This window comes from Balaenoptera acutorostrata, chromosome 8 (assembly GCF_949987535.1).
Source record: "Balaenoptera acutorostrata chromosome 8, mBalAcu1.1, whole genome shotgun sequence".
NCBI classification, from domain to species: Eukaryota; Metazoa; Chordata; class Mammalia; order Artiodactyla; family Balaenopteridae; genus Balaenoptera; species Balaenoptera acutorostrata.
The window spans coordinates 26,377,440-26,394,735 of NC_080071.1; the positions used below are offsets into that span (position 1 = coordinate 26,377,440).

At 37.3% G+C, this 17,296-nt stretch overlaps 1 protein-coding gene across 9 annotated transcripts in view; it reads right to left on the reverse strand.

Annotated features, from left to right (window-relative positions):
• COBLL1 (cordon-bleu WH2 repeat protein like 1) overlaps nucleotides 1–17,296 on the reverse strand; it is a 150,729-nt gene that overhangs the window by 51,203 nt on the left and 82,230 nt on the right. For 8 of the 9 annotated variants that reach the window (XM_057551063.1, XM_028166741.2, XM_007183197.2 and 5 more), the window contains one exon: nucleotides 12,261–12,449. In XM_057551063.1, coding sequence (XP_057407046.1) covers nucleotides 12,261–12,449 — 189 coding nt within the window. Of the gene's footprint in view, nucleotides 1–4,800; nucleotides 4,841–12,260; nucleotides 12,450–17,296 lie in introns of those variants that run through there. The other variant, XM_057551067.1, reaches the window with a different exon arrangement.

The window sequence follows — 17,296 nt, forward strand, 5'->3', positions numbered from 1 at the left end:
CTCCTAAGTGGAACTCCCAGGTATGTAGCCCCTCTGGTTCAACATTTTCAGACAGCCAGTGTCCTGCTGGGGAAGGCTTAGTTGTCTGGCACTGTGTGGTCTTGAGGTCAAACACTTTATATAGATTTTCAAACCATCCCCTGGATTCAGACCCTACCTCACCCTCACCTTCTACAGTTGTTGCCCATTCTTAAGCCATTCCAGTTGCTCTGGGAAAAAGAGGTATATTTCATAATTGTACACTCACCTCCCTTCTCTCTCCCACATACAAGTTGTACCCATTATACATATACCAAGAAAAATAAATAAATAAAAGACTAAGTCCCTCAGTAAAAAAAATGTTCTCTGGAATATGTTTCAATACCCAAAATACATTTCCTATATCTTTATTAAATGCTTGCACAGTAATATTTAGGAGTTTTATGTCCTTCTCTTGAGCTATCTAGTATGTTCATACATAAATTTTCTATAATTGCCCAAATTTTGGCTTTGGATAGTACATATTTAATTTCCTTGAGAGAAAAACTAGCATAATGGTATTGTTGAAGTTCATTTTTTCGTAACATAGTACTCTATGATAGCAATTTGATGCTATGTACCAATTCTAGATTTGGAAAATGGTACTTCTTACCCTGATGGTAAATAAACTTAAGAAGGATTAGGTAATGCCTAGAAAAATACAGTATAATTATAAATACAGTTAAGCTGGAAGAGGAGAGAATTTTCACTGCCAACTAAATGGAGCTGTCCACTGTGGTCTATGAGTAAATGGTGATATGTTCAGATTATATTTCTCTTTCTCTCTATATATAAATGTGCCAACTAATTCATGTAAAAATTCTAAACTTTACACGTCAAACATCTTTTACTTCTTAAATGTACAGTTCTTTAGAATCTCTGCTGGAAATATACACTAAAAGTTAACAAGACAAAAAAAAAAAAAAAAAAAAAAAAACAAAAGTTAACAAGACAAAAATAGTGATTAGTTTAAAGTTTTGTTTTTGTTTTGTTAATCCCTATTTTTGTGCTACCATTTTTTCATCCCTTTATGTACAAACATATAAACCTTTAAGGAAAAAGATACTTAAAAATTGTTTAAAGATAATAACAATTTGACACTCTTGTTTAAACCTTCTGATATGCCTTAATGAATTACTGTATTTCTATCTGTGATATACAAATTTTCTAATTTAATAAAGGTGATGGATAATGGGCCAAGAATATTATAATTATGGCCTATTCCTTTAGTCAATATGGTCATCTATAATCTTTGCACACTATAGTATATATAGTATACTATACTTTTTTGTAGCAAAAACGTTGCATGCTGACTAGAACCTTTGAACTCACTGCCTAAATGTTTTATAATAAACGACTCTTGGAAAGGCAAGTAAAAGTTACAGATCTTCTTTATAACCTTATTCTCTCATTCTATAATTACAGGTTCAACTTTTTATTCAATAATTCCAGAAGCCAATTTTGTCTAGAAAATATTCCTATTCCCAGGCAGATAAATGCAAAAGACCAGAAAGTTCTCTAAGAGACAAAAATACAGATGGGGATTTAATACTGCCTATGATAATGATATTTCAAATTTCTGGGGAAAGAACTGAACGTTCAATAACTGGTATTGGGAAAAATCTGATGAAAAAAAAAAGCTATGTATCTACCTTATTCCTTACACTAAAGTAAGCCCAACTGGACTAGCTATATAAATATGAGAATATAATTCTGGGCGGGGGGAAGGGGGGGGAACCAAAAAGAAATCCATCTTCATGTAGTTTATGTTCTAGAGCAGGGCTGTCCAACAGAACTTTCTGCAATGATAGAAATGCTCTGTATCTGTCCTGTCCAATACTGTGGCCACTCACTGCATTTAGCTACTGAGCATTTGAAATACATTGAGCTAGTGGACTAACAAACTGAATTTTTCATTTCACTTACATTTAAACAGTTTAAATACACATGTGGTGAGTGGCCACTGTACTGGACAGAGTAGCTCTAGTGCACTGATTCTCAAGTGTGATTCACAAATCAGCAGCATCAGTGTTGCTGGGAACTTATTAGAAATGCAAATTCTCAAGCCCCAGTCCAGATCATTGAATCGGAGACTCTGGGGGTGAGGCACAGGAATATGTGCTTTGACAAGCACTCCAGCTGATTCTGACACATACTATAGTTTTCGAATCAGTGATCTGGAGAGAAGAGGATAAAGAAACAAGGAAGTTATATAGTATATCAGATAATGATAAATGCCATGATGAAAGTAAGATAAGGATGGAGATTAGAAAATGTCCTAACTGAAAAAATGACATTAGAAAAGAGACCTGAATGGAATGGGATACTGGGGAAAGAGTGTTCCAGGCATAGTTGACAAGTGCAAAGGCCCTGAGGCAGAAGTGTGCTCCACATGTTTAAAGAAAAGCAGAAACCAGCCTGCTGGGGTGAAAACAGTAGACATGATATCAGAGTGATTTTCTTATAGACCTGGAAGGCCTGGTGAAGACTTGGGATTTTATGAAGTGAGGTAGAAAACCACAAAAGAGTTCTGAGGAGTGATGGGATCTATTTTACATTTTTAAAGGATGATATTCTGAATGCTTTATTCACAGTAGCCTGAGGTTACAAAGCTATTGCAAAAATTTAGGTGAGAGAAGGTGATAGCTTAGACAAGTCAGATTCCAGATATATTTCATAAGGAGGTGATAGGATTAAATCTAATGCGGGAAGAAAAGGGTAAGATGACACAAGAGACAGAAAGAGGAGCCAGCCAATGGGAAGAGGCCAGGATTGCAGGGACACTACCAAGTGGCAGCATTGCTAAAAGGACTCCATAGAAGGCCTAAAATGCTCATTTAAGTTATTTGGTATGTGATATACTTACTAACCTCTCCCTGGTGACCCGCAAACCATCGCTATGGTCCTGGTAGCTTTGAGAGGGGTTAAATCAAGGAGAGAAAGGATATTTCAAAAAGTAGAGACTGGAAAATAAGAATCCAAAAAAAGGATATAAAGTCCAAGCCAGAGGCGGCTCTAAGAACATAAACCCTTGGGAATTTACAATAATATTATAAAGGGTATTTATGGAACAGGGGTTCAGGCCAATCTTTCGGAGACCTCGAAGAACAGAATGACCTAAAGATGCTATCTGGGTTCCATTTATAACTAGATGTGAACTCCTCTCTAGCAGGACCACCTCTTAGCAGACTTTCTTCCCAGGACCTAATACAATGTAGGTCAGGGTCATTGAATGTGAATTTATAGGAACCAATGATTATTTATCTCAGGTAATTTTGCTTAAACATCCATGAGTTCAAACACATAGCAGATAATATGCATTTGAGATTTCTGTTCAGTGTCTGATGCGTGAAAAGATGAAATTGTTGAAAGGAGATTCACATGCTTTAAAAAAAACCACATAGGTGAGAAAGCTGTTTTGCTTTTCATTTTTTAATTAACAAACTTGACTAGTAGAATTGTTGTGTCTAAAGCCTGTACATCTTTACACAGAAGTGGGATATAAGCATTAAGTTGGGCTAAGACCTTATCCGAAAACAGCCTCAGACCAGTTCAATTGCTTGAAATATTTAATTGAAAGCTCAGCATTTGGCACCAAAAGCACAGAAGAGATGACCCTGACCTAGCGGATTCTGAGGGTGGGAATTACTGACTGGCTCTACCATAAAGGAGCTGTAACACTATAAAGGCAGGACATTAACTTTTAAGCAGGCTCTGCATGCAGTGGGGCTGCTTTGGGGATTAACTAGTCACAAAGTGCTCCCACAGAAAACGAAACCATCTCTTGAGTATAGTTTAGAATTATCCACCTGAATGCCAAGTTACTTCTACCAAAAACAACAATTTTGGTTTGAGGATAATTATCCTAAGCTGATGCACCTAACAGCCGTTGGCAAAAAGGTTTAAGCACGTGATCACCACAGGAAGGATGCTTGTTCTCCTGTGTGCTAAGGTAGGAGCACATGCCAGCAGTCTGCCTGAAACCCGAGCCAAATAACTAAAAGTTGAAAAGGATTGGCTGAATTTGTTCATTACTTCCTCATTCAAATAAGAAACAGTCTTTTCCTCCTCTATACTACCACATTACTTTGAATTTTGGTTTATTATTTAAGAGTCTGCTTTGCATTATTTACAGATTTTTTTTCTCTTATGACTGCCTGGAGGGCCGATTTAAAAAAAAAAAAAATTCTTTAGAAACTCTTCTTTGAAATGGAAGAAATCCCTATGAGATTTCCCAGTCCTTATAGAAACAAACAATCCCTTGCATTAATTTCATACCTATTATCTCATTTGAGCTCACAACCACCACAAAAGCTACTCCCACTTTACGAATGAAAAAATTGTGGTTAGAGAAGTTACATGAACAGATTATGAGGAGCATAAACAGAATTAGGGTGCAGTCAGGATTGAAATGTCCTGACTCCTAATCCAGCTACATTTTAGCCTCATGATCCCATGAATCAGGATTCAGGATAGGGTGGATGGTTCGCAACAGGCTACCTGCTATCTGCTGCAGTTTTACTTCATAGATTGATGGCATCACTAAATTACCCCCTAAAATCCTCCAGTGACCCTTCCTGCATTCATGACACATATTAAGGGAAATCTTGTCCTAGTTTTACTACCTGCTAGATAAGACAAGACTTCCCATTTTTGCGTTTTTAAGATCCACTTGGATATCAAAAATGAAAGTCATGATTCGCCAAAGAGCTTTCAGATCAGCTCCAACAACTACGTAGGTGAATTTCCAAACCCTAGAGGTGCTTAAACAAAGTCACTTACCAATAGGGTTGCAATGAAATTTATCCTCCAATCTGAACACCTGAGATCGAAAGAGGGGCACTATTAGTAATTACTCTGGGATAATAGGTACAGACAGGGACTGTCATAGGAAAACGAAGATGCATGACGATAAGTCTTTTTTATGACTAGATGGATTTCAAGCATCTGATAAGGGGTTGAACCCGAATGAGTAAGATTCTTCCTTAGTATGATTCTTTAAATCTACCCCAGTATCTAATATGGTATTTTACCCATTCTCAATACATGCTCAAAACTGAGTTGAGTTGAATTGGTTCCAGCTGTCCCTTACAAATGCATACCAACAACCCAACTAAACTTACCAATAACAGTGTAGGAACTTGTAAAACATTCTCCATTGTTACTGATGTTTATCTATCTTAAGCTAACCCACCTCATTTAGTAATGAGTTCAGGAATGAAGCTAACACACCTAAGTCAGAAGGAGTTCAGGAATGCTCTCTAACCATGCTTGTGGGCATGAAATGAAGTGGATCAGGTACATAAAACAAATAAACCTAATCTCCAAGTTGAGAGTGCTTACTGAATTATGCAATAGGAAACATTTTGAAGAAAGTAACACACAATTTAAATTTGAAGACAATAATAGATCAGGGTAGTATTAAATTGATAAAAGGTCTTATATCAAATACTAAAAACAGATACTTCTCAAAGCAAAAAAAAAAGTTGAAATTCTCCACTTTAGACTAAACTCTACTTGATCATTTATTTTGGATACTATATTTGAAGCTAATTATAAACAATTACCTTCATAAAAACTGCGATTGGGCTTCGCTGGTGGCACAGTGTTTGAGAATCTGCCTGCTAATGCAGGGGACACGGGTTCGAGCCCTGGTCTGGGAAGATCCCACATGCCGCGGAGCAACTAGGCCCGTGAGCCACAACTACTGAGCCTGCGCTCCGCAACGAGAGGCCGCGATAGTCAGAGGCCCGCGCACTGTGATGAAGAGTGGCCCCCACTTGCCGCAACTAGAGAAAGCCCTCGCACAGAAACGAAGACACGACACAGCCAAAAATAAATACATAAATAAATAAATTAAAAAAAAAACAACAACTGTGATTTAGGAACATACCTACTAAACATACATACGCACCCCTTATAAAAAGAGAAATACCACCAATATATCACACTGCAATTGGGACAATTCAAATATGGGCAAAGGATAAGCTAAAATGTTATTGACATGAAAGTTAGAAATTATTGACTGAAAAAAAAAGGCGAGTTACAAGATAGCATGAACAATATGATGTCATACTGGCAAAAGAGGAAAAGGTTTCTATATAGGTATATGTGTAGATATACAATTGTGAGTGTGTGTGGTGTATGTCTATGTATATGTCTGTGTGAGTAAAAGGTTATATACCACAATGTTAATAACTGTAATCTTTCTCCTTAATAATGACATGGTGTTTTAAGTATTTTTTCTGGCTTATCTGTCTTTTCCTACTTTCTGTAAGGCCCAACCATTGCATTTATAGTCATAAAAAATTAAAAGTAACATTAACAAGGGCCATTGTTATAAGGTATAGATGCCAGGAAAGGAAAGGGATGAGGGTGGCCCTCCCAGGACTTGGAGGGCATTTGTTAGTACTCTGTCGCCGTTTCTCAAACCAGGAGAGCGATCAGCCAACAGAGGCTTACGTGCTGCCTGACTCAGGGCAGTGGGGGAGTGCCAAAGCCTGGAGTACAGGATTCCAACTAGGTAGAAACTCAGGCAGGACCGTTACACTTAAATAACTTAACAGCTAAAATTCCAACTTTTATTTTAAGCAGGTACAATTGAAAAAGTATCTAAACCAAAATTTAAAGCATCCTTATGGAGTTCAATGTGATTATGCCATGCAATAGATTTTTAGCAGTATGTTTTTGAAATCTATTACCCTATTATATAATGTATTCATCACACATCTGTCGTATCTGTCATTTGACATTTTTCAATAAATATAAGAATGATACGAAATTCTGAAACTCTTCTGCGATCCATACCGTTCGTTGTATTACTGGTTTTTGTTTTTTGTTTTTTGGAGAGGGGTGAGTTAAACAAAATTGACCCACATTGATCCCGTAATTTCTTGTCGTTTTTCATAGTCTACTTTTTTCCAATAGGTGGCACTGTAGTCCATGTAAAACTCTCCTGAGCTAGTTCTCAGACCCACCCAGTGCCCTTCAAAACTCTGGTCTTAAAGGCCAGAGATGTGAGGTGACTTGCTTGACATCACATAGCAAGTTATGTAATAAACCGTGGAGCCTGAGCTTTCTAACTTCAAGTTCTATGCTTTCTTTGTGTTTTCATTCCTGGTATTCTAAGATTTGCTCAGATCAAAGCAAACTCCTATTTATGGTATTCAGGTCATAAAATAGCGTAAGTTACAGGAGAGAGAGAATGTTAATATACCCATAAAATGCTCTCCCTATAGGCTAACAAAGAGGGTTAATGTCAATCTTTGATCAAATTCCCAAATGAAAACTGCTTTTAAAGTGTCCCCAGAGAAAGAGGAAAAAGGAAAAATACTTATTCAGTGAGAATGACACCTAACTATAAGGTAAGGACCTACAGTGATATACAAACATACCCACATATTTCCATTTTCTCTGTAGTGTCTATGCCAGCTTAGCCTATAAACTCATTTTCATTAAAAATTAACTTTTCCCCAGTACTGGTAGACACCACCACTTATGCTATTGCATAGTGTGGTACTTTCTTTGGAGCACAGCCCCTAGGCAGCTTGCCTCTAACAGTAGTATTCTTTTTTTTTTTTTTTTAATGAGGATCTTGAATCAGATGCGTATGTTTGATTGATTGATTGATTGATTTTGGCTGTGTTGGGTCTTCGTTTCTGTGCGAGGGCTTTCTCCAGTTGTGGCAAGCGGGGGCCACTCTTCATCGCGATGCGCGGGCCTCTCTCGTTGCGGAGCACAGGCTCCAGACGCGCAGGCTCAGCAGTTGTGGCTCACGGGCCCAGCCGCTCTGCGGCATGTGGGATCTTCCCAGGCCAGGGCTCGAACCCGTGTCCCCTGCATTAGCAGGCAGATTCTCAACCACTGCGCCACCAGGGAAGCCTAACAGTAGTATTCTTTAATGCTCACTTTTAATAAGGCACAGAGCTGCTTTGCCTGGTGAAAAAGGTTGTTTACTTGACCAGCACACACAGATACAAACACACACACACACACAGATATGTATACACATATACCTGTACTTCTTCCTTCAATCCAATCATTCGTAATAACAGGACACACAGAAATTTCCAGGAGTTTTCAGGCTGCCGCTCAGCCATCTTCAATGTAAGTCAAGGATCGCAAAGGCAAAATAACAGACATCGGGTGACTTTTGGTCACTAAAGAGGCAATATCACAAAGCTCTGGTACCAAAAGATTGGTAAGCCTGCAGAAGGCTCGTAACCTGATTCAGGATAACAAGTTTTTAGTTTGTCCCTGAGCATAAAGTCTATTACCACCTCCAATCTTATTGTGTTCCTTAATCCGAATAAGCTCTTTGGTGAAAAATCAATGTACAAACAAGTGCATTCTTCTGAAAATAACGCTGTGTGTTACATTCCCGAAAATGAAACATTCTGAGCATATCTCTGCATGAATTGTATAAGAAGAGAGGGGAACTTTCTAAAAATCGTCCCCAAGAATACATTTTGAGAAGCAAAACTTTTCTGAACAGTTAAATGAAGCATATGATAAGTTTCTAAATATTTATTTCAGGCTCATATTGATATTATTCTCCAAAGGAAATATATATATATAAATAATACTATCAAAATAAATATAATACACAAAGAATATTTAGACAAATTAAGAAGAGATGGTCTCAAAAAATTAAATTAGAGATCCTTCACGGTAACATATGGAACTCTGATTTAGCTAAGAAAACCTTATGCCCTTAAACTTATTTAAAATGATTCTTCTGTAGTCCCCCACTAAATTCCTGTATCATTTTGTTGAAAATTTTCCTATTCCATTTATGGTAACAAAGCCCAGAAGAAATTTAAGTTATCTATATCATGGGTCTTCACATAGGTAGCTAATATTTTTCAGAAATAGAATAAATTTTTCTATTTGTACATTTTTGTTTTTGTTGTTATTGTTAAACGTTGGTTTTTGTTTGGTTTTTTTTTTAAATAACGGGCCAGCAGTTGCTGCAACCTTCAAGATACCCCAAATCACACTCTTAAGATATCCTGAGTCGCCTTCTAAAATATATGGAATCACTCCTGAGATATCCAGAATCACACTCCCGAAATATTCAGAATCACACAACCACTTTTAATTATAAACATTTAATATAAAAAAAAATTAGTCATAGTGTCTACAACTTGAGTCATTCCTGAGTGATAAAACTATTAGGAACAAAGTCTCAAAATCAAACCCCCTAGTAAAAACACTGATATAAAACAAATTCTACTCTCAGAAAAGTTTTTCAGCCCCAAAATTTAAAGTTTTGTTTAAATTTTTCAAACAAAATTTAAAAAGCAATCAGAATTTGGGGCATTCTTGCCTTACTCTCTACCTGAGGAAATATATTTAAGAGATCCTGGGAAAGCTACTGGGACCCATCCAAATGCCTCTTCAAGACACACCATTTAAGTTGCTACCTCCATCAACATATAAGATTTAGGGAGACAATATGCTGAATTTACTAAATGCCTACTACATTGCAAGAAACTGTAAAAAAAAATAAAAAAAGAAAAGAAAAGAAAAAGAAAGAAAGAAAAAAAGAAAAAATATACTGTGCTAAGCACCAAGAAGAAAAGTCGTGATACCTGCATGGATCTTATGGTTTATTTAAGAAGATAAGATACACATATAAATTATAGCATAGGACAATGTATGATTGTCCTATCTGGTTATAAAGTGCCAGAAGAGTTTGGAAGTCAGAGGTAATAGTTCATTCTGGGGAGATCAGGGAGCCTTTAAATCAAAAGTGTCACTTGAGCTACATTAACTGGATAAAATGCGGCTGGTATTGGATGGAATGGCTTTCCAAAAAAAGTGTGGAGGTGGAAAAAGTAGAGTATCTGTAGAATCAAAGAGTCATGCGGCTGAAGCTTAAGCTATTCAAAGAGGAGTAGTGAAGGAAAGCCTGCTTAACTCCAGAGGAGAAGAGAAGAAGGTGCCCCAGTGTCCAGGCTTGTTAACTTGGACTTCCTTACTTTGTTGAATTGCCATCCCTGCAGTCTTTTATCAAAGCTAGTGCCACAAACAGAGGGATGTTTTAGTCAGATTAACCTGAGGGTGGGGAATGAATGGAGAGAGCCCAGGGTTAAGGAAAACAGTTCTCAAAAGAAAATGGTGGAAGTCACTATGTGCCAGGCACTGATAAGTATTTCATTTAATCCCAACAACAATTCAGTTATAAAACATTTTTTATAGATAAGAAAACTGAAGCAATTCAACAACAGTTGGTGGCCCAGAAACAAAAAGCTGACTGATGGAAAATTACTCCAGTTTAGGAACGTGGAAGGCAAACATGCTGGAAGGTCAAAAGGGTGGGGAAAATCTAGGGTCCTTGTAAGTACAAATGTAGTAGAAATGACTGATGCAGAATCCAAGTCAAATATGAAGAAAAATGCAGCAACAGGAAGAGAGATCATCAATTAGACTTAATAAGGAGGATGAAGAACAAATCCAATTAAGAAAGAGAAAGTGGATAAGCTAGATTCAAAAAGTTGTGTCAAAGAGGGAACCTAAGATCTCAGTATTGGATCAGCTTCAAAGTGGTAAGATACCACGGTCCAGGTGGACATGGGATGTACACTATGGATGTATTTTCCCAGAGTCAAGGAAACAGAAGAAAAGTTAGCTCAGGGTAGCATGTGGAAAAGTTTAAAGTAATTATGATGGGTGACAGGATAGAGGGGAAACCCATGGTTCTAATACTGAAGTCACTGAGGTTTAAAAACAAACAAACAAACAAAAGAACCCAGAAGGCTGATAGTAGAGAAGATGGCAATATAAACAGACGACTGGTATATTCAAGATGAAAGTTTGAGGAGTACTGATAATGAAACCATTGTTACCTGTCAGCATCAGTGAAGAACTAGGAAAAAATACTGACTTTTTAAAAAAATTACCTTGAATTCAGGGAACATAAGAGGAATTGCCTTTATTACCCCTAGCCACATCCATTACCATTATTATTTTAAAACTAGGGTAATGGTGTGATTTAAAGGATTGAAGATGATGTGATGGCCACTGTCTCTAACTTACAAGATGCCTTCCTCCCTCAGAAGAGGCAAAAACCACCTGCATCTAAGGTGGAAGCCCACCAAGGTCAGTCACAGGGTTCCCAACCTCCTAAATATGGTTCAATGGGTCATCTCCAAAACTACTTCCAATACAAAATAAATGGCAAAGTGCAACTTACTTAAATTTAATGAGAATTTAATACACAATACTATGTATTGTTTGCTAGTGCTGAACTTTTCTATTTTCATGAACTTTCAATAATTCATAAAGTTGTACATAATCTTAAGAATAGATCTCAAGATTAAGGTTATCTTGAATAAATTTCATCTAGATAAAACCACATTTCAAAAATGCAGTACTCAATATGCTGCCTGCATATTCTTTCGTTCTACACACACATATATACATACACATACACATGCAATACTAAGATCAAAATAGCTTAAATTTCTAAAACAAGACTCTTGATAACAAACGGGTAGTTGAAGGTGAAAGGTGGAACAAGACCAAGTATACAACTCATGTAACTTTCCACTTCAAAATGAAATGGAAAATTACACTTGGCTTTATTACATTTTTCCAATTTTTATTCAGGTATTAAAAATATCAGTCTCCTAAATCACATATTCCCTTCTCGCTGGATTAAAGTTTAATTCTTTGTTTCTATTAAATTTATCCACATTTTAAATAAATTTATTAAATCATTCAATGATGTGAAAAATCCTGCTAGTTTTACAGACAGATTTATCTGTTTTGATAAATAAAAGAGTATTACCTTTTAAGAGTAGTTAATAACTTCTGCAAAGTCAAATTTGGAGAAGCGGCTTAAAAGAGAAAGAATAATTTGGAAGGGAAGGGAAAGAGTTTTCTTATGGGTCCCTGGCTTGCTTTTGTAAGTTTGACTTAGAAAATCAATAAAACTGATGACTGTTCCTCTGGAAAAGGCTATTAAAAAAAAATTTTTTTTAAATGACTAACAAAATGTAAAATAGTTCCAAATTCCAAGAGTCACTTCACTGGGGTTGTGGAGTTCATAGATTTGATATTTAAAGCACTGTTATAAAAATTTTAATACCTTTTAGCATTTACTTTTTTAATAGATAAGTAAACTGAGTGATGAATAAAGTATCTGTCAAAGAAAAAAAATCAAGAAGTCTACAACAGAGGGTTTCAATTACAGAAGAAGAAAGGGAAGTCCTGGTATTTCTTTCACTCCATCGTACCTGCCATGAACAGTAGTAGATTTGATAATATCCCCAGGTAGAACCACCAAGAGTTCAACATCTTTATCTATTGTGTTTTCTTTCTGTTCCATGATAAAAGCAGAAGATTCTACAGAATCATCAACTGAAGAGGCATCAAGGTATTTGGTCTCAGCTGGAGGAAGCGGTGCCTTGGGTTTTGGTTTTCTCCTAAAACAAAAACAAAACACAGAGAATAAAATATATGTATTTTAAAAATAATTTGCTAATAGGATCTCCTTTAATAAAAACACAGAATGTGTGTATGTATGTTTTTCACACCTAGGGGTAAAAATGCACTAAAATGTTAGCTTACTAGGGATGATAGAATTAAGTAAACGTTTTTTCTGCCTTTTTTATTTTTATAAATTTATTTTTATCATTTATTTTATTTATTTATGGCTGTGTTGGGTCTTTTGTTGCTGTGCGCGGGCTTTCTCTAGTTGCAGCGAGCGGGGGCTACTCTTCGTTGTGGTGTGCGGGCTTCTCGTTGCAGTGGTTTCACTTGTTGCAGAGCACGGGCTCTAGGTGCATAGGCTTCAGTAATTGTGGCACGTGGGCTCATTAGTTGTGGCTCGCGGGCTCTAGAGCGCAGGCTCAGTAGTTGTGGCACACGGGCTTAGTTGCTCAGCCGCATGTGGGATCTTCCCGGACCAGGGCTCGAACCCGTGTCCCCTGCATTGGCAGGCGGGTTCTTAACCACTGCGCCACTAGGGAAGTCCTTTTTCTGCCTTTTAAAATCAGCATATTTGTTTGTTTGTTTTTAACAATATGCTTGCATTACTTGGCAATACAAAGAAACATGGTAACAAAAGAGATCTGATATCGGCCTTCATTAAATTCAATTAATGTGTGTTCACTACAGCGAAGCAAAAGTACTGCATTTTTCTTTGGTGGAACAAATTTTAAAAATTCTTACTGTCCTAGGATGGAAATCAGTATCTCATTTCCACACCTCCTAATAGCTCTTACCTTTGTGCCTCTCATTCTATTGTTTTCCAATCTAGTGTATTCTGCCTCTCTATCCAGATGAAACTCTACCTATGCTTCAAAATCTAGCTGAAACCGCCCTCCTACCACCCCCCTATATCAAGTGTCTCCCTATAAGGCACATACAACAGATTCCACAAATGTAACATTTTCCCCATTTTTTTCCCCTGGGTACCAGTTTCATCTCTCTGCCTACATTTATTACTCCCTGTAAGAAAGAAGCATGCTGTATTTCCCACTGTGCTCAGCAATGAACAGTGAACTGTGATTGGTTATTTGATAAAGTATATTTCTATTTCAATAAAAAATGTTACAAATAATTATTCTAATAAATATGATTCGGTGTCACTTACTAGGACAACCCCTTAACTGATTTATAACAGAAACAGTAGTAGACATTCTACACATGGCCAATTCAATGCTTTGATGATTCCTAGGCAAAAATAAAAACCATGCAAAATAAAAGGCCTTCTTTGTAAGTAAATACATAACATCCAGCCATTAAGTATTTTCAAAATGTAAGGTCTTACAAATCCAAGCACGTTTGTGCACTCAGCATCATGAAAAAACAGAAACAAGGTTCCTACATTAATTTTCTAAAATAATAGGCCTTTAATTTTTAGGAGTATAACTGCAAAGTTATATTACACTTTAGAAAATATTTCTTTTACAATAGTTACAAAAATGAATTTTTAGAAGTGTTTCAATAAATATAACAAGTTTATAAAATCTATATGAAGAAAAACTTTATCCAATTTCCAAATGTTTTTAATCTGCCCAAACTGACTACTCATCTAATCAACAAACATTTATCCTGTAACAGACAACCATGTAGCAGATTCAGCTAAACACTGGGGATGTAAAGACAGTAAGACCCAGTTCTCCTTCCCCAAAAGGACTGACAGATATATACAAAATTGGAATAAAGTTTGATGATTGTTCTAATACAGGTATGCAGATGGTACAGCTGCAGCTCATAGGAAGAGAAACTTTCCTAGGAATCCAGAAATGTTTGACAGATGGGAAACATGAGTTGGGTTTGGGGGAATGAATAGAAACTCACAGGAAAAGACAAGAAATAATTGATATTTTAGGCAAAGGAAAGCAAATCAAGCCATGAAAGAAAGTGGTACTTCTCAGAATTGAAGAGTTTGGTAAAATTCCACAGAAAAGTCAAAGGAGAAGAGAAATCAGTGAATCAATGAAAAAGCTTTTATAAATTAAGAGAATTCAGCAAGGTGGCTTGGCACAAAGTGATACATGCCAGCATCAGTAGCCTATGTAAACATAAGCAAAACCTAGTCAAAGTATAATGAAAGAAAAAACTTTTCACAGTAGCAACCAAGATAAATTTTAAAAAATTATTACAATAAATACAACAAGAATTTTGCAAAATGTATATGAAGAAAATCTTAAACGCCCAATAGTCAGCTTGGATCTCCTCTCCCTTCGACTCCAGATTTATAAATTCAATGCCTACTTGACATCTGGACTCAGATGACTAACTGGAATCTCCAGCTAAACTTCCAATTCCTCTTCCCATCTCCTCCAAACCAAATGTTTTCCTCTCCAAGTCTTCCCATCTCAGCAAATCTCAATTCTTTCAGTTGCTTGGGCCAAAAATCTCCTCTCTCACACACATACAATCCAATCCCTTGACAAATTCTGCCAGCTCTATATTATAAATAGACCCAGAATCCATCAACAACCTTGATTACCAAACACCTCTGTTCAAGCTGCTAAGTGGTCTTCCTGCTCCCAACCTTGTCACTTTACACTTTATTCTCAACATAGCAGCTGGAGTGATCCTCTTAAAATGTTAAGTTTGATCACAGAACTTCCTTTCCCACCCTTCGACGGCTTCCGACCTCAGCCAAAATAAGATCTGGAGTTTTATAATCTGTCGTCCCTTACCTCTAGCCACTCCAAGCTCCCCTCTCCCACTTTCGCCCTAGGCTCACTGCACACCGATCCTATGACTCTTGCCTTTTCCTTGAACACACTTAGGACAATTCCTACTCAGGTTCCTCTGCAGAGTCTGTTCCTGACCTTAAGATTAACACCTCTATTTCTCTACCTTACTTTTGTCTGAGGGCTTGTCAGGGCAACTAACATACTTGTTTATCCTGTCTCCTTCCATTAGAGTGATTAATCCCATGAGTATAGGTTCTTGTCTCCACTGCCTGGTGTCACACATATTTGCTAATGTATAAAATCTCTAGAATGTCTGCCACATGGTAGGCACTCATATTTACTGAATGAATGCATTCAGTGAATACTTCCCACAAAGATGAGGTACCTAAGCATGTAATTGGGAAGGAAAAAAGGTCTTACCACCAAGGTACTCAGAATTAGCTGCGTTAGGTTTTAGAAACTGATTATGTTTTATTTTTAAGAAGATGAGTGTTGAAAACTATGCACTGGACTTATTAGCAAGGAATAACTGGGAACCTTAGGGCTTTAGAAGAGTTTCATGAGGAAGGTCAGAAGACAAGCCCAGCCACCACGTGCAGGTAGGTAAAGCATCAAGAACAACCTTGCCCACAAAATGGACTCAGCTTTCAAGAGAAGTGGTACCATAGAAGGTCTGATAGGCACCTCCTGCTGCTACCATCACCTCCCCATCCCCTGCTTTCATCACTGAAGGCACCTTCCCATCTCCAAGTTTTGCTCCCCCGAGTCACCGTTTGAATGCCCTCCCCATTCTCTCTGCCTTTACCTATATTATCTATCCTTCGAGGTTCAGATTGAATCACAATTCCTTGGTACATTTTCCCTGTCTATTGCACACTGCAATGAACTCTAACAGTTTTAATGTTCTTATATGTATGACTGTGTTATTTCCTAAGGTACTTTGAGTCTATGATGAAAACCCATCTTATAACTTTATTTATTTATTTATTTATTTATTTATTTATTTATTTATGGCTGCATTTGGGTCTTCATTGCTGCACGCGGGCTTTCTCTAGTTGTGGCGAGTGGGGGCTACTCTTTATTGCGGTGCGCAGGCTTCTCACTGTGGTGGCTTCTCGTTGCGGAGCACAGACTCTAGACGCGCGGGCCTAGAGTAGTTGTGGCACACGGGCTCAGCAGTTGTGGTTCGCGGGCTCTAGAGCTCAGGCTCAATAGTTGTGGCGCACGGGCTTAGTTGCTCCGCGGCATGTGGGATCTTCCTGGACCAGGGCTCGAACCCGTGTCCCCTGCATTGGCAAGCAGGTTCTTCACCACTGTGCCACCAGGGAAGCCCCGAAAACCCATCTTAAATTACTAAAGGTAAACCAACTTAAAAAAAAAAAATAAGGAAAGCAGAACAAAGCCCTTGTTGAAATATTATTTACATGGAACTTCTATTAAGAACATCTTAGTGTTCTCTATTATTATAATAAAGCATTTGTCACCTTTGGTCCTGAAAATTGGAAAGCATATTGGTAATCAAACCAAGATCCTTCCACAATGAATTAGAAATCCAACAGGGAAGATGCAATATGTAAGTAATTAAACAACAAATACAAAGCAAAAAAATGAAGTGTCATAAAACAGATGAGTAACCTTGAAGACTCAGAGCAATGACAGCAAGCTAAAATGAGCTCTGTGGGGATGTGAAGGCAGGTATTAAGGTAACTTCAAAGAAAAAAGGGACTCAGTTCTTGAAAGAAAAGTAGTATTTAGGAGGAAGAGCCTGTAGGATCATTTATATGTTGGTTCCCGACTGTGATCCATTTACATTAAATTCAGGAATGTGTATCCAGTTAAAGTTTGCTCACTACATGGTATAGTCTAGTGAAAAGAATACCAGGCAGAGGCCTGGATTTGGCCTGAATCCTAAGTAGATTTAAGACTTTGTTAACTTACTTGATCTCTTACTCACCAGCAAAAGTTTTAAAATACCTTTTACCTACTCACATCTCTCCCAATGTTTTACATTTCTTAGTTGAGATGCTTGGAAATGATAACAAAATTAAATGTCACCCAAAGCCAAAAGTATAGTGAAAATAATCAAAGCTTTCAACATAATCTAAGCGTAGGAA